This window comes from Cervus elaphus, chromosome 10, assembly GCF_910594005.1.
Source record: "Cervus elaphus chromosome 10, mCerEla1.1, whole genome shotgun sequence".
Lineage (NCBI taxonomy): Eukaryota > Metazoa > Chordata > Mammalia > Artiodactyla > Cervidae > Cervus > Cervus elaphus.
In genome coordinates, this window is record NC_057824.1 from 51,658,147 (window position 1) to 51,682,456 (window position 24,310).

General features: G+C 49.9%; 2 protein-coding genes across 9 annotated transcripts in view; one reads left to right on the forward strand and one right to left on the reverse strand.

Moving 5' to 3' along the window:
- USP42 (ubiquitin specific peptidase 42) overlaps positions 1 to 19,168 on the forward strand; it is a 39,220-nt gene extending 20,052 nt beyond the window's left edge. For 3 of the 4 annotated variants that reach the window (XR_006343142.1, XR_006343143.1, XR_006343144.1), the window contains exons 5-17: positions 1,538 to 1,640; positions 2,349 to 2,416; positions 3,097 to 3,167; positions 4,162 to 4,244; positions 5,711 to 5,822; positions 6,540 to 6,680; positions 6,868 to 6,968; positions 8,019 to 8,172; positions 9,885 to 10,601; positions 10,734 to 10,828; positions 12,389 to 13,855; positions 15,114 to 17,349; positions 18,145 to 19,168. Coding sequence is in view for 1 of the 4 variants with exons in the window: in XM_043915334.1 (XP_043771269.1) it covers positions 1,538 to 1,640; positions 2,349 to 2,416; positions 3,097 to 3,167; positions 4,162 to 4,244; positions 5,711 to 5,822; positions 6,540 to 6,680; positions 6,868 to 6,968; positions 8,019 to 8,172; positions 9,885 to 10,601; positions 10,734 to 10,828; positions 12,389 to 13,855; positions 15,114 to 15,415; positions 17,302 to 17,309 (3,422 nt within the window). In the remaining 3 variants the exon portion in view is untranslated. The remainder of the gene's footprint in view (positions 1 to 1,537; positions 1,641 to 2,348; positions 2,417 to 3,096; positions 3,168 to 4,161; positions 4,245 to 5,710; positions 5,823 to 6,539; positions 6,681 to 6,867; positions 6,969 to 8,018; positions 8,173 to 9,884; positions 10,602 to 10,733; positions 10,829 to 12,388; positions 13,856 to 15,113; positions 17,350 to 18,144) is intronic. The other variant, XM_043915334.1, reaches the window with a different exon arrangement.
- A 187-nt stretch (positions 19,169 to 19,355) lies between these two features.
- Positions 19,356 to 24,310, reverse strand: part of CYTH3 (cytohesin 3) — a 66,725-nt gene continuing 61,770 nt past the window's right edge. For 4 of the 5 annotated variants that reach the window (XM_043915339.1, XM_043915338.1, XM_043915335.1 and 1 more), the window contains exons 10-13: positions 23,108 to 23,184; positions 22,933 to 23,004; positions 22,701 to 22,855; positions 19,356 to 22,383 (exon numbers count right to left, since the gene is read on the reverse strand). In XM_043915339.1, the coding sequence (XP_043771274.1) occupies positions 22,311 to 22,383; positions 22,701 to 22,855; positions 22,933 to 23,004; positions 23,108 to 23,184 (377 nt within the window). In that variant the 3' untranslated portion in view covers positions 19,356 to 22,310. The remainder of the gene's footprint in view (positions 22,384 to 22,700; positions 22,856 to 22,932; positions 23,005 to 23,107; positions 23,185 to 24,310) is intronic. The other variant, XM_043915336.1, reaches the window with a different exon arrangement.

A 24,310-nucleotide genomic window follows, 5' to 3' on the forward strand; every position in this document is an offset into this window, starting at 1 on the left:
TTTTGAAACCTAAAGCAAAAGATAACAATATAGTAAAGAAGATGGTATTCAGTTTGATATATAAGCAAATTAAAAATGATAAAACCCTCAAATTTGTTAATGAAATTGATAACTTTTGCAGCATTTTTCCTAGATATTTGGATTTCTATGCTCAGTAATACTAACTCTAAATATTGTCCCAGCGGTTTCTTTAAATAGTTTCAGTTAGCTTTAATTCAATGAATGAGTATTACACTATAATAGTGACAGGAATTATCAAAATAAAGTTAATTATATTCTTAAAGAACATTTTATACTCAGAACTTAGCAGATTTGTGGATAAATTTCACAAGTTTCTATATAATTTTTAATGACTTTAAAATCTCCTCTTGAATTATAATGATTCTGATAGGTTCCATGAAATTTTTTATGCACTTTCTGCATGTTTTTTGCAGTAAGCTTTTGTATTATCTTAATTAACTGAGTTGGAATAAAAAATGCTTACAAATAAAACAAAAACCTGACTCTTAATCTGATATCTAGCTGGGTAATTATAGGGATGGATAATTACACAGTGACAATTTATAATCCTTTTGCCTAAAAAGCTGCTGAAGATAAAGAAGTGTTATCTTGGCCCTTGGTACTATTAACAGGCTGGAGGAGACCATGAAAATTATTTTTTCAACATTGCTGAATCTTAACAAAATTTAGCCAGGGGTGATTTTGTTTGTTGAATTACATGTGTATATTATATATACTGATATGCACATATATACACACGCACACATATATGGCAGACATAATCAATTTTTTTAAACCTAGTTCTTTAAGAGAATGCTATTGGTGTGTATATGTACATACATCTACGGATGTACATATATGGTTAAATATATGGTTATATGGTTAAATAATGAAATTGTTAACATATGGTTAAATGGTTATAGATGTATATGGTTAAATAATGAAATTGTCATTTTTGTAGGTCAGAACTTGTGGAGTGTGCTCAATTTCATATGATTCAAGTTAATATATATCTATATATTCATTCACATAAAATTATATGTATATTTATACTTCTGTATTGTTTTTCATTATCATTTTGGCTTGTGGCTATTTAGTCAATTAGAAATAGGACTGAAATGTTATTGTGCAGTGAAGAATGTATGTTCTCTAGGCTATTGGGATAGAATTAGATAGGTTCACACTTGTCTCTTATATAGATTCTCTTAGGGAATTCTAGCGCCCAAGTTAAGAGGTGTGCACTAACATAACATTTGAGACAAAATTTTGAAACAATAACAGCTAAAGTTGAGTTTATTCAAGAATCATTTTATTGCTAAAGACAGAGTCTCTGGGCTCTCAGAAACTCCAGCCCATGTGGGCTTTTAGTGGTCTGAAGGGCTCATCCTGAGTGTTCTCAGGGGAAACTTATTAATGCTATTTCCTCATAAAATAGTTATCTCACCAGTATACTGTCATAAAATACAACCTCGGGGGGAGTACAGCCTGGGCGTATGATAGGGGATGATAAGGCTTTGTCTTTCATCAAACTCTACAGGTATAGCCAGGCACTTCCGCTTTGGAAACCAAGAAGACGCCCACGAATTCCTTCAGTACACTGTTGATGCTATGCAAAAAGCATGCTTGAACGGCAGCAATAAGTGAGTCCACACAGCATCGGTCACCCCCGCCCCAGCCCGGCTGCCCGCGGGCACTCCGCGCAGAGCTCCCTGTCCGCTGCACCTTTTGACTTTGTGCTGCCTCTTCCTCGAGTGGTTTGCATTATTTTAAAATGGTTGAAGTTTTGAAAGGTGTGCTTCCTATCTCTAGTCTTTGAAATCTGTGTGTGTTCCCTTTGTCACTGGGGTCAGTTACCAATCCCTGCAGTCTCTTCTTTAAAATCTAAACATGGGCTCAGGGGAAGGTTGGAGAAACAGACAAGTCGTCGCCTACTTGCTGTTGCCTTGACACCCCTGCAGGCCTGCATTCCCTTCCCGCCGCCCCCGGCCCTGCGGCCCCCCGGCCCTGCTTCGGCCGGGCGCTCAGCATCTGGTTGGTGCTGGGCTGCAGGGCAGAGTGCTCACACTGGTGTCCCAGTCCTGCTGAGGGCGACTGCCTCTTGCTGCCTGCTTCGGGGCCAGAGTCCTGCCCTGATTTCCGGATCGCTTCTTAATATTGTCCGACCGCTTCTCCTCACCCCAGACGTGTCTTTGATTGGGCAAGGCTGCTCTCTGGCTGTCACCATACTGTGCGGCTCTCTTGCGTGAATTCTCATTCTTTTATGGATGTACATGGTTTTAGCATCAGTTACAGCACCTCTTATTTTTGCAGAATGCTTCTCTCATCTCACTCTTTCATTTTTTTTTTAGATTGGACAGACACACCCAGGCCACCACACTCGTCTGTCAGATATTTGGAGGCTACCTAAGATCTAGAGGTAAACTCTTGGTTTTAAAGGTTGATAATTGTGATCTGGCTTGTGGTGTAAAAGGATGCAAGGGCTCGGAAGGGGTTAAGAAGGGCCCGTGTGTCTCCCTGCGCCCAGACTCCCATCCCTGTCAGCCCCTGGCCCAGCTTGTGGTTGTCCTCCCGGTAGCTTCCTGTGCGTGAACAGCCTGGGTTCTTTTCACACTGGAAACTTTCTGACATTTTCAGCACATATAGGTCTCATACAGCCTTTCACAGTTGCAGTAGTATTCCAATTATTTTAGTTCCCCACCAGTGAATTTTTAGGTTGTTTCTAATTTTTGTTGTTATTACCACTAGCGCTTTATTGAGCATCCTTGTATACACATACCTTTATGTCCATGTAAAAATGTATATACATACGATAATTAGTTAGAATTTCTGTATCAAAGGATATGTGTTTTCAAATTCTGATTTTGCCATATTGTTCTTCCAAGAGGTTATACCAGTTTGCACTCCAGCCAGCAGTGTACATGGACCAAATTAGTGACTCCCACTATGTCATAACATGTTTTGCCTAGTCTTATAGACGAAAAAAGTACCTTATGGTTTTTGTTTTGTAAATGTATGTGTGTGTTCTGTCATTTCAGTAGTTGGTATTGCCATACTGATTATACTTTGCTTATCCTTTGTGTTTTATTTTTATTTCAGTCAAATGTTTAAATTGCAAAGGTGTTTCAGATACTTTTGATCCATATCTCGATATAACTTTGGAGATAAAGGTAAGTTTGGTAGTTGTGGTAGTAGTCAAGTTAAACAAAAGTTAGTCATACTTTATATAACTTTATTTATAGTTCTCTTACAATTTAGACTACACTTGTTAGAGAATATGAATTGAAAACTTTAATATGCTAAGACTTCATTAGAGGAACTTATTGAAACTTTGTATTAGGCATCATAAAAAACTTAAAACATTTAATAATTTTATTACCCGTTGACCTTAATAAACCTGTTGATCTTAATAAAACCAGATTATGATGCCTATATCAGCTGAATTTACGTGGTGGTTATTCTTTAGAAACTGTTTTTTGCTTCTTGCATTCTCTGAACTCTCCCATTTTTTGTTGTCTGTAGCTTTTGTTTTTCTCATCTCAAGTGTGATACATGCTAACGATAAAAATGAGAAACACTGCGGAGACATGTGGGAGCCTGTCCCCAGAATGAACACTTGTTAACAGTTTGATATAAACTATTCCAGAGTGTCTGTTTACTGTTTACACTGACGGGTTTACACCTTCAGTCTTTTGGGCCACTTGCTGTTTTCATTCCATTTTGCTTGGGCCTGCTGTGTGTCATGCTTCAGTCGATTTACATGCCTGTTTCCTTCCTGGTAGATACTTTGATTTTGTTCCTGTTTTATGCTACTGTAAATAATGCTGTAGAGGACAACCTCTATTTTTTTGCTTTGGCCACACTGTGCGGCTTGTGGGATCTTAGTTCCCCGACCAGGGATTGAACCCAGGCCCTTGGCAGTGAAAGCACGGAGTCCTAATCACTGGACCACCAGGGAATCCCCTGCCTTTTTTTTTTTTTTTTAAACTGGGGGTGGGGAGGGCAATAGCTTGGAAGTACATGTGTAAAACTGAACACCATAATGAGAAAGTTTCTTTTTACATAAAATTTGCACTTGGCTTTACACTTTGGGGCCATCTTTCTTGTTTTTGCTGACAAGCGGCAGTGAGTGGTCACGTGCTGTTGGTGCTCTTCTGTCCCCAGGCCGCTCAGAGTGTCAACAAGGCATTGGAGCAGTTTGTAAAGCCGGAACAGCTCGACGGGGAAAACTCATACAAATGCAGCAAGTACGATGGCGGTGCCGGCGGGCGGGGAGCGGGGAGGCTTGGGCTGAAAGGGTTTGGCGGGTCTGCGTGACCAGCAAGGTTCCTGGTAGCTTCCGGGACCGCCTGGGAATACCCTGGCTCTCTGTTCGCCGAGGGCCAGGGCATCTGAGTCTCAGTGTTGACACTCCTTAGACCCAGGGGAGGCGGGTCCTCACTCCTGGGGAGCTGGGTGGAGGCGAGGGGTAAGACCAGCCACACGTTAGTGCCCCTGCGTGTGAAGGTGCTGGCTGGGGTGGGGCGTGTGTGTCAGGCAGCATCTCCAGTGACCCCGGTGTGAAGGGTTGGGGTGGGTGGAGCATCGCTTTCTCCCAGAGCAGTCAAGGATCTCTCTTTTTCATGGTCGTTTCCCAGGATTTGGGGCAGTGCCTGCCAGAATCCTCAAGTTTGAATCATTCTGTAATGTTTCCCCATGAAGTCAAGAGGGCCTATTTTAAGAAAGCCCTGTTTCTTATGGTTTAAGTAGATGTTCATTTTAAGTCAGGTAATATGGGTAAGAGTTGTTACTGAGTAGAGCCAGACCTTGGGGATAACCGTGGGTTTGGTTCCAGACCAGCACAATAAAGTGAATCTTGCAATAAAGCAAGTTGCATGAATTTTTTTGTTTCCCAGTTTATAGAAAAGTTACTTCTACATTATACCATAGTTTTTTTGTTTTTTGTTTTTTTTACATTATACCATAGTTTTTAAGTGCAATAGCATTATCTCTAAGAAACAGTATACAAACCTTAATTTAAAAATACTTGTTTAAAAATGCCAAAATAACTACAAGAGTAACATCAAAGGTCACTGATCATCACAACAGATACAATAATACTGAAAAAGCTTGAAATATTGCAGGAATTACCAAAATGTGGCACAGAGACCTGAAGTGAGCAAATGCTTTTAGAAGGATGGCCCAGTAGACTTGCTCCACGCAAGGTTGCCGCAAACCTTCAACTTGTGAAAAATACAGTATCTTCAAAGGGCAGTAAAATGTGGTGCCTGGGTTCATTTTTTTGGGGAGAAGTCCCCTTTTCCTCCTAAGACCAGAGGGATGTTTCGTTTTAAACTCATGGACGTTTCTAGTCTGTACTTCCTTGCTTTTGTATCTGGGCTTTGTTTTCACAGGGTTCTTCTACCAGCCAGTTTTTCAGTTTGTTTTGAACTGAGACTAACTTACATAAATCTGGTTTCTAAAGTATCAGTGATCTATATAGGACCTGACATTTCAGAGCTGTCCTGTGTTTTTCATTCATGTTAATTTAGGCATCTCCCATACTTCAGATTTTCATATTTTCACTGTTGGATGAAAAGGGTGGTATTTCTCATCCAGTACCCTTCTTTTGGAAACTTAGACTGTTTCAGAGAAATAACAAGGGTAAGATGAAAAAACAACAACCAACCCATATTAATCTTCTTAAACATCTGTTTTTGTTTTTTTTCCCAAGGTGTAAAAAGATGGTTCCAGCTTCAAAGAGATTCACTATACATAGATCTTCTAATGTTCTTACACTTTCTCTGAAACGTTTTGCAAATTTTACTGGTGGAAAAATTGCTAAGGTGGGTAGATAATATTATTAACAACTGTTTATGCTGAGCCTTTCAAGGCTTAACTGTCAGCAGCTACATGGAAGTTTTATTACCTGATTTTCTAAGTTCTTCCAGCACTTGTTAGTGGAATAAAATGTCAAAGAACTGAGCTCAAAGTTTGGTGTGTGTGTTTACAGGGTGTGTGTTTTTGTCTGTATCCTTTAGCTGGCTAGACTTTCTGAAGGTCACAACCTGTGCTTATTACCTGCGTTTGGGCATCCAAGTCAGTGAAGGTGCTGAGTGGGTTCAGGGAACGCTTATGGCATTTCAAGTCCAAAGATTTCCCAGCCACACCTTGCCATTCTTTCACCAGAACTTGTTTTCTTGTTTATTCATTTGTTTTCTGATTGATAGTATACTGACTTTTCCCATTTTCTTCTCACTTTCTGAAATTGAAAGTGGTCAGAAATCCAGTAACACACGGAAGAAATAACCTGCTCCTGAATTGTTAAAAATAAGCGATGACTTCAGGTCCAGACCTGTGATTGTTAACTGTCTGCTTTGATGGGTTTGCGTAAAGGAGATGAAGAATACAGTGGGATTGCACTAAACTCACTTAGAGTCAGGCGTGCTCCGGGTTAGTTCTGTCTTCTGAAACGAGGCTCGTAAGGCTCCATGCTCTGTGAGTCTCCTGCTCTGCCTCCTTCAGAAATGATGTTCCTTTTTTCTCTCCTCATTCTTGTGTAGGATGTGAAATACCCTGAGTATCTTGATATTCGACCGTACATGTCTCAACCAAACGGAGAGCCGATCATTTATGTTTTGTATGCAGTCCTGGTACACACTGGTTTTAATTGCCATGCTGGCCATTACTTCTGCTACATAAAAGTAAGTTGTGTGGATTTTGTTAATAACTCTTTCTACAGTAAACTGTAAGATAACACTGGCATTCTTGGGAGGGAAGGGGGGCTTTTCCAGTTGACGTGTGGTAGCCCCTTTTTCTTACAGGTCTCTGAATTGGGGTTCCCCGCATACCTGATCAAATCTGATATCACTTTTGTTGGTTGTCTCACAGGCTAGCAACGGCCTCTGGTACCAAATGAACGACTCCATCGTGTCTACTAGTGATATCAGATCGGTACTGAGCCAGCAAGCTTACGTCCTCTTTTATATCAGGTATTTTCAGGAAAGCGCATTTCCACCTTTTCTGTTAACTCAGAAAGAGCGCTTCACTTCATCAGCATGCTTAAATTCCATTGTTTGCTTAAACAGCATCTCGACTGTGGGGGGAGTAAGGAAGGTGTATTTGAGAGTGGGCCATGTGTTTACTGTAGCTCCCAGCTCTTTGGCAGGTTAAAGAAACACACAGAAGAAGGGAAGGGAGTAGCCAGAGGGCTTCTGCTGCTGGCAGCAAACCAGGTGGACTGGTGGGCCAGGGAGGCAGTGAGTGGAGGCTCCATAAGGGGACTCCTGAGTACCCAGTGTGGTCACCTCTCAGCCCCTGGGCACCGGCAGCCAGCCACGTCCCCGGCCAGGCCCAGGCCAGCACCCGCCTGCTGCTGCATGTTACTGATTCGATAATTCCTTCTGGAGATGTAGGGCCTTGGAACAATCCAATGAGTGCTCCAAGGTATATCCATTGGTAGTAGCTGGAAATTCAGAACATCCTGAAACTGCCAACGATAGCAGATCACATAAATGGTAGCATGTGCATGTGACGAAATACAATGCAACTGTTAAAAGTTTTTATGTTTTTTAAAATGCAATGAGAAAGTGCTCTATATGTGGAGGAAAAGCAGTTTGAAATTTTACACGCTGATGTTGAGGAGATCAGTCCAGGCTAAAGCCTACAAAATCTGGATGGCAGGTGCCTTGAAGGGGTGAGGGGGGGCACAGTGTCTTTGTTTCTTTCTAACTTTTCAGGACAGCACAGATCTTTCTACAGTGATACGTGTTTAGAATTAGAAAACTGGAAAACAAAAGAAAAATAGCTTTAAAAATTTAAAAAAAAAAAAAACCTTTCAGCTAGAATACACAGATATCAGATCAGAATACACAGTGACCCTCTTTGTCTGCTGACCTGAGCTCCCAGTGCCAGCCTGGGCCGGACTGGGACTCTATGCACTTCCCCAGGTCGCGTCTCCTGTTGACTCAGGGTGGAGTGTACGTGAGCTCTTTGGGGAGGTGTCCCATGTTATCCTGAGTACTGTCACTCTCTGTCCCCAGGTCCCATGATGTGAAAAACGGAGGTGAACTTCCTCATTCCGCCCACAGCCCCGGCCAGTCCTCACCCCGACCGGTCATCAGTCAGCGGGTTGTCAGCAGCAAACAGGCAGCCTCGGGATTCATTGGCCCACAGCTCCCCTCTCACATGATGAAGGTAACCCTCCCGAGCAGAGCGTCCAGCCCTCTGCTTACTGCTGCAGTGGTGGCCCTAACCTCATCCACAGCTGAGTTTCGTGTCCACAAAAATGGATTCAGGCCGTTTATTATACTTTAAACACAGGGGAAATCTGAGGATGAACAGTGTGATCCAGAAGGAAGTCGGGGTGTGAGTGTCTAAACACTGGGAACTTGATCTCCCCCCGGACTCTGTTCACTTCACGGAGTAAATATGAGGGGTTCTCGATTCATGCTGGCCCCCAGGAGAGAGATGCTTGTAGCGGAAGAACACTTCCGTTGCCTCCGTTTAGCCCTTTCAGGGGTGTGACGTTTTCTGCCTGCCATCTGGCTGGGCCCGATCACACCCCTGAGGGCTGCTCAGAGCGAGCAGAGGGCGTGCTCTCTGGTTCCTGTGACACCGGCGTCCTCGGTGGAGGCCTGGCTTTTGCTTGACGTAAATGTTGAGACTGCGGACGTGTTGGAATAGCCTGTACACACCGTGGAATAATCCTGTCACCTGTGCCATAGTGTCGTAACAGCCTTTCAGTCTGACAGGGAGTCACAGCCTCAGTGCTGCAGGGAGCTGGACAGCACTGGACAAGTCCTGTGCTGGGCTTGGCCTGAGGGACGTGGGACACACCAACTGCCCTGAGTGGAGGGGCCGCTGCTGTTGATTTGTCAGGAGGTGTTTTTGTTTAACTATGAAGCCTTCCCTTGTAGCTTAGTCGGTAAAGAATCTGCCTGCAGTGCAGGAGACCTGGGTTCAATCCCTGGGTCGGGAAGATCCCCTGGAGAAAGAAGTGGCAACCCACTCTAGTACCCTTGCCTGGAAAATCTCATGGACAGAGGAGCCTGGTGGGCTGCAGTCCATGGGGTCGCAAAGAGTCGGGCACAACTGAGCGACTAAGACTTCTGGTGTGAAAGTGAAAGTCACTCAGTTGTGTCTGACACTTTGAGACCCCCATGGACTATACAGTCCATGGAATTCTCCAGGCCCAGAATACTGGAGTGGGTAGGCTTTCCCTTCTCCATGGGATCTTCCCAACCCAGGGATCGAACCCAGGTCTCCCACACTTTAAGCAGACGCTTTATCAGCTGAGCCATTATCCAGTGGTAAGTTAGCAACTAGTTCAGATACTTAAGAAAACATTTTGAAGGCCAGAGTTCCTCTATGAGGCAGAATTCACTCGTGACCACCAGTGTGCAGCTTCTGGGTTTTAGCAGCAAAAGCTGGGATGTGGAGTGAAATAACTACTCAAGTCAGAGCGGAGGTCACAGAGGCAGGGATGGCTAAGCGAGCGTGTCCGTCCATGTGACTGTCACCGCATTCCTGGGGCCCTGGGAAGTCCCTGTGGCTGGCCTGCTCCTGCCTGAACTGCCAGGGGCTCCCAGGAAACCACGAAGCAGAACCTGTGTGACTCCATGCCCAAGAGGACCTGCTGCTTTCTGCCAGACTGGAGCAGGAAGAGTTTGGCCTGGGGGTTGTTCTCTGACAAAAGCAGTTGTCCCTGTTTGTCAGAAATTAATTCCCAGAAAACTGGGACCTGTGAAAAGTCTGTGGCGGGCAGGCCCACGTGAGAGGGGGAGGTGTTTCTCATTCCTCATAGAAAGAGAAAAGATGGCCAAAGTGGAAAAGGCCCACCGCCTCAGGTCTCTGAGTCTGTGGCGGTTTCTGGAGCTCTCACCTGGCCGTGGTCTGCTTGTCTCCAGAACCCCCCTCACCTGAACGGGACGGGACCGCTGAAGGAAACGCCGAGCAGCCCCCTGTCAGGTCCCAGCGGAAATTCCAGTGTCAGCAGGACTGGTCCTGTGAACGCCTCCCCGTCTGTTCAGAACTGGTCAGTTAACAGGCCCTCAGTTATTCCAGAACACCCCAAGAAACAGAAAATCACGATCAGTATTCACAACAAGTTACCTGTGCGCCAAGGTCAGTCTCAGTCTAACCTTCACAGCAATTCTTTGGAGCACCCCAACAAGCCCGCCCCCTCTTCTACCATTACCACTTCTTCTGCAATACAGTCTACCTCGAGTGCCCCCACGCCGCCCGCCTCTAGTAAGGTCCCAAAGCAGATGGCCCCGAGGGAGGCCTGCTCCAGGCCCGTGATGAACGGCAGGTCCAGGCTGAGCGCTGGCGTGCTGGTCCCCTACGGCGCCGAGTCCTCCGAGGAGTCTGATGAGGAGGCCAAGGGCCTCGGTCAGGAGAATGGCCTCAGCCTGACCGAGAGCGCGTGCTCCCCTGCTCCAGACGCCGAAGATAGCGAGGCCTCCCTGCACGAGCTCCGAGAGCCCGTGGCTCTAAATGGTGCTACTGGTCCGGACAGCGACCCGGCGGAAAACGGCCTGCCGTCGGACGGGGCCCCTTGCCCAGGCCAGCCCGCGCTGCACTCAGAACACCCCTTTCCCAAGGCAAACGGCCTCGCTGGGAAGGTGAGCGGCTGTAGGGTGGCGGGCAGGCGGGCTTCCCTTCTTCCCTCATGTCCGGCGGGTCGCGTGGCTGGGTTTCAGGAGGGACGGACGTGGCACTCGCAGCTGAAAAACATCCTTCTTTTTTAATCCTAGTTGATGCCTGCTCCTTTGCCACCTCTTCCAGAAGACAAAATCTTAGAGACCTTCAAACTCGGCAGCAAAGCCAAAGGCTTGGCAGAGGAGACGAGGTAAGACGGCTGTCCCAGGGCAACGGGATACGGGACCGGGCTGCGTCCGCTTGCGGAAGGCCTAGGATGAGCCTTCTGGATCTTGAAATGACGTGACTAATCATCTGTAGAACTCGTTGATTTTCCTGGTGGGAAAGTCAAGTACACGGTTTGCAGGGCCTGTTGGCCCGGCGCCCTCCGCCTCTCCGCAGCGCCTCCCTCTGTGCTGGGGCATTGTCAGTACATGTCTGACCAGCCAGCACGCCCCTCAGCGCCCCAACAGGCACCCAAGGGTGTGCAGGGGGGCTGGGCAGGGAGTCCTCCTCTGTCCAGGAGCAAAGGCTTTGCTATGCTCTCTCTAGAGCGCTGAGATTAAATTAATGGTCAGTGTGGTGTAAACACACCTCAGTGTCCTGACCTTGGTGCACATGCCGCGATGGGAGTAAAGGCAGGGCCGTGAGGCGACGGCCGCGGTCACCAGGTGAGCAGCCCGGGAGCCGGCACCTCGCACAGGTCAGGTCACGTCACCGCACGTCAGCGCCATGACGTCCTCCTGGAGGGCAGCTCTCGGCCAAGGTGTGACCGTCTTTAGATGGACACCTGGGGGTCTCCGTGAACCGGCCAGTAACAGAGCTGAGGTGTTCTCCACGTGAACCTTGGGCCGTGCGCGCCTGGCTTGTTCTGCGGAACTGCCTGCCTCAGCCGCTCCCTACTGGTGCTCTGGTCTCCCCCATCACAGGGACAACCCCCAAATGCACCCCATGGCAGAAGGGCCCTTGCGGGGGACGTGCCCTCACCAAGAACCCCAGTCAGGAATGTTCCCAGGCCAGCCTAAGAGGGGGCAGCTGAGCACTCAGGCCCTGGCGCCACGGCCGTCCTCATGTCTCCCCTCATCTGGCTCAGCTTGTCTTCAGGTGGAACGTGCGTGAGCACCATGATAGATGGCCTGTGACGGCCACACCCCAGCCACGCACACCCCAGCTGCACGTGTGACCTTGAGCCTCTATAATGACCTTGCGTGTCTTCTCTCTCCCAGACCAAAAAGGGGGCCCCCTTTAGGGTTTTTCTTGTTTTCTGGCAGCTTTCCTTAACTTGAGGAGTCCGTCAAAAGCATGGCAGAATTTGTTTACTGCAGCAGTGGTTCCTCACAGTTTGTTGGTAATTCAGGGAGCTCTTGGCTCTGTTGGGAGGTAACTACTCTGCCTCTGAGGCTCCAGGAAAATTGGGAGAAAAGGGATCCAGAGAAAAAGTAAGCGCCCTGTCATTATTTGACTTTTTCGATGGTCTGGACTTAGTTACTGAGAAGAATTAGAAAAATATCTTGAAAACCAGAGGCACCTAGAACTGCAGTTATTGCTGAAAAATGAAGTAGGCTTGATAGAAATTTTTACATTTGTGTATAATAAGAAAACTTGAAGTTTCCAAAAATGATAAGCCCAGCTTTAGGTTTCAGCCAGATACAGTAAAGCCATAAAATATTCAGTAAATGAATGAAGTGTTTGTCCGTCCCTGTAGTCCATTGACAACCCAGAGAGAAAACAAGTAAATGACCCCTGTCCTTCTCTCTCTGCGGGACTGCAGGACACCTGGCTCAGAGGAGAGGCCTCTGGAGCATCCGGAGGCAGAGCTGGAGGCCAGCCACTCCCCTCCCGACGACGCCCGGGACAACCTGGAGTCTGTCTCGAGTCTCAGCAGCAAATTCAAGAAGGCTTTGCCGCCCTCGGACCCCAGCATCAAACCTACCAAAGAAGAAGTCTCTGAACGTGTTTTGGCAGAACCCGAGGAGGCCGTGCCGAGTGTCAGCACCTTTTGTAACCCCGACAAGGATGCCCTCGGGGACGATCAGCTTCCAGCACCCTGTGACCCTGGGAACTTAACAGACGATCAGAGCAAACCGTCCCCGGACGTGGCAGGGATGTTACCAGAGCGGCCCCAGGACCCGGTGGCTACGGAAGCCATGGGGAGGCTGAGCCCGGGTCCCTCTGTGCCTTCCGAGGGCGACCGTGAGCCCGAGCCCTTGGGTCACAGCGGTCGGGACAGAGGCTCGGATGCGGAGGGTCCCGCTAAGAGCACAGGGGTGTCTACAGACGAGGTGCCCTCTCCGCAGCTAGACACGATCACAGAAAACCATCCCGAGGGGCCCCCTGAGCGCAGCAGCGGTGAGAGAGGGGAAGACAGTAAGGCTGGGCAGAAGGCCCCGGAGCCGTGTCCGGTCCAGGAGAAGGTCAGCAGCCTCAGAAAGGTCGACCGAGGACATTACCGCAGCCGAAGAGACCGCTCATCCAGCGGCGAGCGTGCACGGGAGAGCCGGAGCAGGACTGAGGTGCAACATCGGCGGAAGCGGCCCCACCGGGAGCACGAGCGGCCGCGGCCCGAGCGGCCCCGACTGGAGCCCTGCGCCCCAGCCCCACAGCCCCCCTGCCTCAGCTCCCTGGCCAGGTCGGGCCACCACCACTCCCGGAGCAGGGGCGCCCCCGACCAGGAGTGGGGCCGCTACCACCACGCTGAGGGCGAGCACACCTGGGCCCGGGAGAAGTACTACCCGGACAGGCTGCGCTGGGAGCGCTGCCGGTACCACCACGACAGGTCCCCCCTGTACCCCAGCCGGGAGCCCCGGGACTGGCGGCCCTTCCACGCTGAGCGAGAGTATGAGCGGGCCGGGCCCTACGGTGGCCGGCCCTACAAGGACCACTACAGAGGCCGCAAGGGCTACGAGCTCACGGCCAAAGAGAGGGACCGGCACCGCTTCAGCAGCCCCCGGGCAGGCATGGCCCATGCGCCCCCTCCACACCCCGCCGCCAAGTACGCCCACGACAGGCTCAGCTTCGGGGCTGAAGACGGCAGCTGCGACCTGGCCGGGCGGTTTCATGAACACAACATTAAGTCACGGAAACGGAGATATGATAGCCTAGAGAATGACAGTCATGTAGAAAAGAAAGCCTGGAGAAGCTTACAGAAGGACCCTTTAGAGGAGCCCAAAGTAAAGAAGCACAAAAAATCAAAGAAAAAGAAGAAATCCAAAGACAAACACCGGGACCGAGACTCCAGGTGAGGGGGCGGCTGCACGTGGGGGGCGGCGCTCGCCCTCTGCACCCAGCCTGGGGACAGGTGAGGGCTGTGTCGTGGGTAGTTTTCATCTTGGTGGGTTTGGGACTTCCCTGTTTTTATCGATTCCTAAAACTTAACTCTATTTTAAGACGTTATCTTATTACGTGGTTTTATAAAACACCTGAAAACCTGGTCTTTCAAGATGTTGCCGTGTTCGGTTGGTACTTTGTAACTCTTGAGTACACGTGCGGCATTCGGGAGGTAAAGCTTGGGATTTTCCGACTTCACAGTGGCGGTGGTGTTTAGTTGCCCAGTCATGTCCGACTCTTTGTGACCCCCATTGACTGCAGTCCTCCAGGCTTTCCTGTCCTTCACCAACTTCCAGAGTTTGCTCAAACTCATGTCCATTGAGTCTGTGATGCCATCCAACCATCTCATCCTCTGTTGCTCCCTTCTCCTTTCCCAGCATCAGGGTCTTTTTCAATGAGTCCGCTCCTCACATCAGGTGGCCAAAGTATTGGAGCTATAGTTTTAGCCTTTCCAATGATTATTCAGGGTTGATTTTCTTTAGGATTGACTGTTAACGTGTTTATTCACAGATGTAGTTATAGTTCTACGTCTGTTAATAATCTCCAACAAATTGTTCAATGAGGTTTCAAACTGAGTTTCCATTTCTCCATTTCACAGTTTGAAATCTCATTGGGAAGTTTGTTCTTGTATTTTTTAAAAGCTAAATTGGTCAGCCGTTTTCTTGAAAATGACTTCTCCATGACAAGAGGACTGAGCACAGATACAGTTACTATACGGTGGTATCTCTTAAGATCGAAACCAAAAAAAAAAAAAAAAAAAGATCGATACCCTGTGAAGAGGTTACCAGAAGCCACAGGTGAAGAGTGGTTACTTGAAGGAAAAAGAAATCAAATCTCCTTGCTTCTGTGTGCCTGAGACACCCAGCAGATACTTTTCCCTTCAGCCACTAGTTTCAGGAAAAGTTGATGGAGTCCTTCCTTTCTCTGGTGTTTTGGCCAGAGCTCCTCTCCCGAAAGTTGAAGGCCACGGTGGGGACAGGTTGAAACTGGTGAGTTTATGACCCTGGACTTAAATTATTACAGTGAAAACTGCATGTTTAATTAGGAAAGAGTCTCACCTGTGTGTGCATAGTGAGTGTCCACAGAAGTGGGTGTGAGTCAGAGGGAGGGCCAGCTCTCCGGGTGGTTTGCTTTCCTAGTGGTCCTACTCCTGGCTTTGTCTTCGGCAGGCATCAGCAGGATTCAGACCTTTCCGTAGCGCACTCTGACGCTGACCTCCACAGACACAAGAAGAAGAAGAAGAAAAAGAAGAGACACTCGAGGAAATCAGAGGACTTTGGGCGAGATTCAGAACCACGCTTGCCCAAGGCAGCCAGCTGTGAGACTGTGGACCATTTCCGGAGAGCCGAGGGCACCTTCCCCCTTGCAGACGGCCTGCCGCTGGAGGGCGCGGCACCTTTCTGTGAGAAAACCAAACACTTCAGGATGGAGAGCCGGGAGGTCAGGTGTCGTCTGTCCGAGTGCGGCCAGGGTAAGGGGGCGCGCTGGGCGTGGCGGCCCGCCCTTGGGAGGAGGCGGTCGCTCGGGGAAGGAGCCTCACAGGGCGGAGCAGCTGTCAGTCTCGCTGAGCCCCGCCCCGCGTCCTCACCCAGCTCCCGGGAGGCCTCCGCGCGGCGCCTCGAGGCTTGTGGGAGCGCTGAGTGAGGTAGAGCCAGGAACCTGTGCGCTGTGTGGCTCTGAGCGTCTGACTGTGGACAGAACTTCTGTTTTTACGCCATGTTTGACAGAGATATTGTTGTGGTACCTCCTTTCTCTCCCGGGTCCTGAACCTCTGCCCGTTGTGAGGAGACGCTGGAAGTCTGTCTGGTGACCGGTGCGCAGGCGTCACGCCTCGGGCCCGGGTCTGGGGCGCCGGCTCCCGGTGGGGGTCTGGGTCATCCCAGGCTGCCGGGCGCAGGGATTCTTGTCTGCCCTGCAGGGCTTGGTCCATTTATAACTTCCTAGCCTCTCCTGCTCTGACCGCTCTGTACGCAGCCCTTCTGGCTTTCTCAGCTGTTCCCCTGACCTTCGACCCTAGGAGGAGTGCCGAGCGTTGGAAGGGGCCGGCCGAGGGCGGGGCGCCACCTTCAGGTGGCCTGCCGGTTAGGAAGGATTTGACATTTTTAAATGGTTGGAAGAGTCCAAAGAAGACTTTCATTTCACATGAAAATTTTGTGAAATTGATGTGTCAGTAAAGCTGCGCTGCAGCCCAGTCCCCGTCCATAGCCCCGCGGAGCTGGCAGAGCCTGGCCTGGGCCTTCCATGGACCAGCTTGCTGACCCCCCACCCCGACACCCGAGGTGCCGGCTTGTGACCCTGCCTGAGCCCCAGAGCCCATAGGTTCTCTACCATGTCCTGGACCCACTGAGGTGTCATGGTGGTTGGGGGAGTACCCCCTCCCATGGCCCACAGTCACGTGATGGTTGGTGGAGGAGGGACAGATGGCCGCCCAGCGCACTGGCGTTTGGGAGCAGCAGAGAACATGAGAGAGGTGGGGTGTCTGGGGAGGGGTGGATGCTGGGCGTGCTTGGAGCGAATGAGGAGACTGTGGGGCCCCTAGGGAAGCTACGTGTTCTCTGTTCTGTTTGTTAAGATGGGAACAATGTGCATTTCCACCTTGGTTTCCACGAACATCTCAGCGTTTGGGGCAGGGGCTTGGTGAGATGAGTCCCTTCTGACCGCGTGGGGTGAAGTGGTCCGGGCAGGTCCTCGGGAATTCTGCGCGTCTGCCTGAATCTTCCCCTTTAGGCTGCAGGTCTAAGGTGAGGACCACAGCTGGAGGCCACCAGCCCACCACGGGCACGGCTCACCCACAGAGCTGGCTCGGGGGCCACTAGGTGGCAGGCGAAGCCCAGTAGTGGACATGTGGTGGCCCACATGCAGGTCTCCAGGGGCTGCAGGCGGGAGACCCTTTCCTGTCCTCAATCTGATGGCATCTGATGATGCTCGGACGCCCATCCTGTCCTGACCTCCTGGGAAGGGCCACCCCCAAAGGCCCAGCACCGCTGTCAGCTTTCAGAGGATGGACCTCTTTGCCTGCCTGTCTCTCCTGGCGCCTTGACCACTCTTTCCTCCAGACTCCTCCTGTTCTCTGGCGCCATCAGGCTCTGGATTTCTTTGGCCCAACGTTGAAATGCTGTTGGGTTTGCTGGGATCAGATTGGGCTCTTCCCACGGGGACATGGCCCTCAGTCACCATGTAAACGCGTCTTTTCAGTGAAACCCTTGGAAGCACAGCTCGTGTAGGACTGATTTCAGGCAACAAACCTAAGTTTCTGAGAACTGCTTCTAAGTTAATGATGTGATACACACAGAGCACAGGCACTAAAATTTTTGCAAAAAAACATCATTAAAATGTTTTCTAACCTTTGCTTTCTAGGTGATTGAAAACTTGGCCTCAAAAAAAAAAAAAAATTCACTGGTTACGGTAAGCTCTTTTCCTCTCTGCATGTTTTTCCTGACCATTTGTGGAGCCGCTGAGGGGCCTGAGGAGGGAGCTTGGGGCTGCAGGGGAGCAGGTGGGGAGTCAGCCCTTGAGGGGGGTGAGGTTCGGCCCCTTAGACACGCCCTCCCTCACTGTAGAACATGAGGGCAGGTCAGAAGCTTAAGTCACTTGAAAGATGGAGAAGCCATTTCTTCACACAGCCCTACCTGAGGGCCTGAGGGAGGGGGCCCTTCCCAAGACCCCTGTCCTTGAGATTTGCCCACCCTGCACTTGTTTCAGACAAGTGCTTGACCTGAATGAGGTTTGGGTGCTTTTTTACAGCAAATCAAAGCCTCGAGCATCATCTCTAGGCCTGGTGCTCAGTGGCCCTGGTGGGGATGGGGTGGGGGGAGTGGTCGCTCTCCAGAGGGACTTTTCGTCCAAATGTGTGACTTCTCCTCAGCAAGGTGAGGTTTGAGTGAACTGTCTACAGAAGACGACCGTGCGGTCAGTTAACACTTAGCAGCATGTCCTCAAGGGGAAGCGCTGAGCCACCTTAAGGAATTCAGACTTTCTTCCTAGGGCGGCGGCTCTGAGTGCCCAGCGGAGGGCGCCCTCCCCACTGGCCTCCCACCTACTGCCCTGGGGGAGGCCAGGGGGCTTTCCCAGAGACCTGGGGCACCTGCAAAGGGGTGGGGGGAGTGAATGGAAAAGCGCCAGCCCACCTGGGGCTCACCAGGCCCTGGGCTCCACTTCCTGCCTCCGGACCACTGACGCCAGCTGCCTCTTGTCTTTCAGATTCACGTGTTCAACAGAAGCCATCCCCAACCCAGCTTAAATTATAAATAGAGAAAATAACTTTGTTCAAATCTGCGTGGTGCTTCTTTAGTAAATACTGTACAGATTTTACCATGGAGGACTTTTTTTTTTAGTTTTTACCTTTTCTTAATTACCCTTATTCCAAACGGATGAACACTTTCTACAACTGCTGACCATTGTAAAATACTGTGTATATATATCACATTGAAAATAACGCCCTGGACTAGAACATCTCAAATGCTGCTTAATCACAGACTCAGGTTGATCACTCGTATTCCATGCAATGCTCCTCCAAGTTAGATATCCGGTGCAAGACCAACCGGGAAACCATGGAATTATTAAAAGTACAAACTGACAGCGTGTATATTTAATTTAAAGACTTATTTAAAGATTCACAAGCTCTCAACTAGACTTTTGAGAGCAGTCTGTTTTCTGTAATGTCTGATACTAGAAACTAATTTGCTTCATATTTTAGTTGTATTCAAGATTTGAAGATGTATTTTATAGACAAGTTCTGTTTTTGAACTTTGTGGAACTATTCCAATCAATTTACCAGTTATGATGAGTATTTACATTATGAATGTATAATCCAAACATTATTTGTAAGGCCTACAGTATGTTTTTATTACATAACACTTTTTTATACAGTGTCTCGTCTTGACTATGATATTGGAGTCTGAGTTGTCAGCTTGGTCCCTTCAAGTTTCTAGTTACAGACAAAATCATACTGTGATTTTATTTTTAATATGGATATGTTATCAAACTGTGATACACTTATAATTCACTGGTCCTGCATCAGGAGATGGAGTGGGGAAAACTGTATTTAATACAGTTTGTATCTGAATAATCTGTATGGTTTATACAGTTTGTGTTGTTCAGAGATGTCTAAAGTTTGATCTTTGTTTTTTTAAAGATTAAAAAAGCACTTGCCCCACTGTAAATATACAGCATGTAAAATTTATATAGTATATAAATGGCAGCAAATTAAACCTTTTGTGTCTTATTTTTTTTTTTTACTGCTGTTTCCGCATTTGCTTGCAGACACTTCTCACAGACTTCTTTCTCTGCATTTACTTTCTTAAAACTTGTAAAGCTCCAGCCACGGGCTCTCGGCCCCACCAGTCAGAGTCAGGCGTGGGCTGCTTCACCCGACAGTCCCCCTATTTTAAAGAACCCAGCTGTAAGCAATCTTATTTTAACAATGTGTTTTTATTTAATGAACACAGTACTTGCCATCTGACAGCCATACACTCTCCAGGTTTACCATTCACTTTACAACAAAATTATCAATAGATAAAGGATATTTCTTCATGCACGTTGTAGGAGTATATACATTGAATAACAAACACTCCAGAAGTCAACATATATGTACATTATTTACATATTAACTATTTACCGTAAATAGAAATGTTTTCTAAGAAAAAATAAAACAAGAAATCACAATGTGTGGTTTCTGGTCTACAACAGACCTAACTTCTCAGCAAAGCACATCTATGTAGATATATGCATTTTAGCTTGAAAAATATGCATTGCTTTATATGCAGCATTAAATGCTGCTTCATCTATAAATAGCTCCTATTTGGACTTCGTTTGGTACCACATTAAACTGCTCAAGGATGTTCTGTGATCCTGAAGACGCCTGCCTGTCTGGGCACAGGGTCACCCACTTAAACCCCACGTGTCAGCGGGGGCGAGTGGGGCTGCGGGAGCCATGCCTCCCACCCAGCGGACCTTCTCTGCCTCCTGCCCTCTCTCTCTGCAGGTAAGTTCTTTGGCCAGAGTAGGGACAAGACGAGTAATTCAAGCACTGAACGCAGACGGGAGGGTAGCAGGGGGGTGAACAGGATCACACTGAAGTCCAGGCAACCAGGCCCGCCGGCCACAGACCTGTCCCCGCACAGCCCTGACCCCGCGGGGCTTCTGGACTAGGCCATCTGAGGGCTTAGTGCGGGGAGGACACCTTAAGCCTGTCAGGTTAATACTGTCACACAAAACCTGGAATTCCATGACTTCACGTAACACTCCTAGAGCAAGGGACAGATCCTGAGCACCATGGCCTTCTGCATCATTCCGGGCAAACAGCCGTCTGGTAAGGCTCCTTCACAAGTGGTCAGAGAAAGATTTTACAGAGGTTTCCTTCTGCTCACTTCTCTCAACCCCACCCTGATGCAAACCCAAAAGACAGACAGTCCTGTATCCCCAGGGTCCTACCTGGATCAGACAAAGGAGAGAGAGATCGGTTGTCCCACGCAAAATACTGATGGAGCCGGCGGCCCAGGCAACCCGGGAGTGGGGCCGGCCCGAGGGGAGGGCGCTGCCGGTCGTCGTCAGCAGTGTTTGGTCGGGTGGTCTAGGCAGCGTCTTTTCACGGAAGACGGGCCGGAGTTGCATATATGCCAGTCAGGCGTTTCAAGAATGCTGACTTGCCTTTCTCAGAACTAGAGGTTTGAATCTGAGGTATCGGTACAGGAGCAGAGCCTAAACACTTGGGAATGAACCGAAAAAGTCAGTTTGATGCCTGGTGGAGAGTCCTGTGCGTGGCCCCCTTTGCAGTCTGGTGTAACTTTAAGCTGCACGAGGCTGAGGGCCCACAGCCATTCAGTCTCAGCCTCAAGGCAACTCCTAGGAAACGTCTTCTCTGTTTTACCTCTCCACGCATAGACTGAGGTGGTTTTTCTTGAACTTGGCCTTTGCACAGGAGAGGTGATGACCTCTCAAATGTGCAAAATGAACAGGGTGGGTGCCTTTGCGGTGGGGCAGGGAAAGTAGGTCCCCCAGGGAAGGGACCCTCCACCGAAACAAGCCCATGTGGGCGAGGGAGTCCGTATAACATGCGGAGGTCCTGGTGGTGGAAATGAAACTTACAATAAAAAGCATGTCACTGGCCCCGCCCTGAATGTCCCACCTGTGCACCCTTGGGCCATCTCTGTGGCGTGATGGACCCAGCTCCTCACTGCATGCTTGAGCACCTCTCATTCAGCCAGCAGCACCTGACAACCACCTGGTCAGGGATCTTCTCCAGTCCGACCACCAGTGCGTGTTTGGGGTTTTAAACTATTTACAGAAAAGCCTATGTGCTATATGCCTTCATCCGCCAGCCTGCTCTTTCCCTTCCTGTAATAGATCAAATCTCTCGAAACATGGAGGAAGATTATCTCCACTTCCTTACATGTCTACACATTACATTAATACATCTGATTGAATCATTATAACCATTCGTTTGGCCAACAGGCCTTAAGTAGTGAAGACAGTGGTCACAGCTGGCCTGAACCATGGGTTTGGTTGGACCACGTGACGCTGCTATTTGTGGGTGTCAGAAATGGGTCAAATGTGAGCAGTTTCATGTGGTTCAACACATACACTGTCCGTCCTGGGATTCAGCAGTTACAGGATAAACACCCCAAACCAAAATTTAATGATTTGTGTCTTTAGAAAAGTTATCTGTGGGGCCATGAAGACTGAGTTGGATGACTCAGAAGACTGGAGCCCTGGGGTCCAGGACCCACTGGACCCCACTGGACCCCTACCCAGTGCGTGTCCTCAAGGACACGGGCGTCTCCGTCCGCCAGGGGGCGCCCTCGGGTTCCCCTTGAGCACGGCCCCCAACTCCCCATTGCTGCATGTGTGTGTATGTAACTTGTTCTCAGTGCACAGTATATACGTGTGTCCAGAAGTTAAATTTATAGCTGCCATTCTAAAAATACTACTGTTAGAAAGTATCTTTCATTATAATTTCAGAATATAAAAAGGCGTATAAAAGCTATAATCCTATATATCTGAGAAAAAAACTCAATAAAAAAGTGGTAGCTTTTCCTTTCCTGTTATGATACAAAACAGCGGCTTCCAGAACGGCCAACACCGCCACTGCCACCAAGGAGCACATGTGGCCTCTTGTCTGCCCCGCGGATATTCAAGGCTGGACCACCAGGCGCAGCTGCTGGCCGGGCCTTCGAGAAGAATGTCCTCGGAGCCGGGAGGGTGGCGGCGGAAAGGGGCGACAAGGCCTCTTGAGATCAGCAGGGGCTGCGGTCCCGGAAGAGACAGGGCAGGCCGTTGGGGTGGTCCAGGGTGTCGCGGGGAGCCCCCCAGTCACTCTGCTGTGGGGTTTCAGTTTCCTTTTACCTGCTGCTCAGACCAGGAAAGCACTATTTCTTATTGGCAATCCTCCTTTTCCTCGTGGCCAACATGTCATAGAAAGGATCCCTGCTGATACTCGCTCTGGGAGAGAGAGGATAAAAAAACTGGATTAGGGGGGGCGCAAAAAAAAAAAAAAAAAAAACTGGATTAGGATGGGGGGGGCAGTCCCTACACACAAGGCCCCATCCCTCAAAAGCGACCCCCCACCCCAGGCCCCGCCCTTCGGGCCCGCCCACAGCCCCAGGCCCCGCCCCTGCCCCCTGGCAGCCCCAGCTCAGGCCTCACTAGCCCGACCCCGCCCCTGACACGCCCACAAACTAGAGCCCGCCCCCTTTGGCCTACCTAGCGCGCAGGCCCCGCCCCGACACGCCCACAGCCCAGGCCCCGCCTCGGCGCACCTGATGGACTTCATCCACTCCTCCTTCTCCTCCGGGCTGGGCGCCGAGATGCGGTACACCACGTGGTTGCCCTCCACTACCCGGCCGTCCGCCTCTGTCTTACAGGCTTTGATGACCTGCCCTTTGTGGCTGGGGTTGTACAGCTCGAAACAGTTCTGGTGGAGACAGACAGGGCTGTCACAGGCGCTGGGGGAGCGGGAGAGAAAGGAGGGCGGCAGGGAAGCCAGCTTACGGGTTTCCGCGGGTCCTCCACCTCCCTGATGCTCAGGTTCTCCAGCGGGATGATTCCCCGGGGCTCCTTATCCTGCGGGACAAGAGTGCTCAGCCAGTCTCCCCCCCACCCACCGAGGGTCCCGCGACCTGGAGGACCGTCCCGCGACCTGGAGGACCCGCAGCCCCGCGCTTACCGTCGTGTATTCAAAGTAATAGAGGCAGTTGTCGGTGAGGATGAACCAGCGCCGCTTCCAGGTCTTCACACGCCCCCCTAAGAGCAGAGGGACCCCGTGAGTCTGGGCAACCCAGGCCCCACACGAGCTACTGTGCTTTTCAGAAATGCCACTGGGGCCGAGCTGGGTTTTAGGCTTCCTCCTTAGTGAAAACGTTTCACGTTCTGCCCCAGATCCTGGCCACGGTGTGCAGCCTGGCCCCCCGTGGCTGCCGGAGCCCGCATGCACCCCCGCCCGCCTGCAGGGCACCCAGATGACCCAAGCGTTTCCCAAGTCTGCTTCCTGCAAGAGTTAGTCGTGATGAATGGTCTTAATTTCCCCACATGGAAATGACAACAGGATGAAGTCAGCGCCGCTGCCGGTCTGTCCAGGACTTAATCCCGTTACGTCAGGGCTGTCATCGCATTACTGAGGACTTGGGGCAGCCCTGGGATGCATCAAAATCGATTATGGCGTTGGCCCAGGGAATTATTAGATTGAATTAATCTCTTAACAAGATCTGGGACACACATGCATATACACACACATACACACACAGCTCATCTGCACCTACTCTCCTTATACTACAGAAAAGAAAATCTTTTACCCTCAAATATTCAGCAGAAACCAACTGGCTTCCATGTCTATTTCTAGTCTCTGCTTCCGACATGAAGAGTAAAAACAAAAGTTGAAAGAGAGAACATGCCCCTGGTGACAGGAGTCTGCAATCCACCGGCAGGAGGCAAGCAGCGGCTGCCCCGCCCCCTGGCTCCCCTGGCGCAGGCAGGTGAGACCCTCATGGCTGAGGGTCACGGACCTGGTCCCTGCTGTGGGGAGCCTGAGGAGCGCAGACGGGGACAGGGGGGGACATGAAGGCTGTCCGGGAATCAAGGCACAAGGGCTGACATTTGGGGAGATCTGCGGGGAGGAGACACATGCGGACACCCAGCCGCAGGGAGAGAGCCCCGCCTGCGGTGTCAGTGCCACTGAGGGGTCCTTGGAGACTGGGACCCTCACCCTTGGGTCACTGATGAGACATCTGTCCTCATGATGGCCACAGGCTGGCTGGGCAGGCAGGGCAGGCATGTGGGGCAGCAGCCTCAGTCATGCTGTGAAGAGGGTCCCCAGGTTCCCCTGCTCCCCTAAATCTCACTTTCCATCCCTGTCAGAAGCATCTGTCCCATC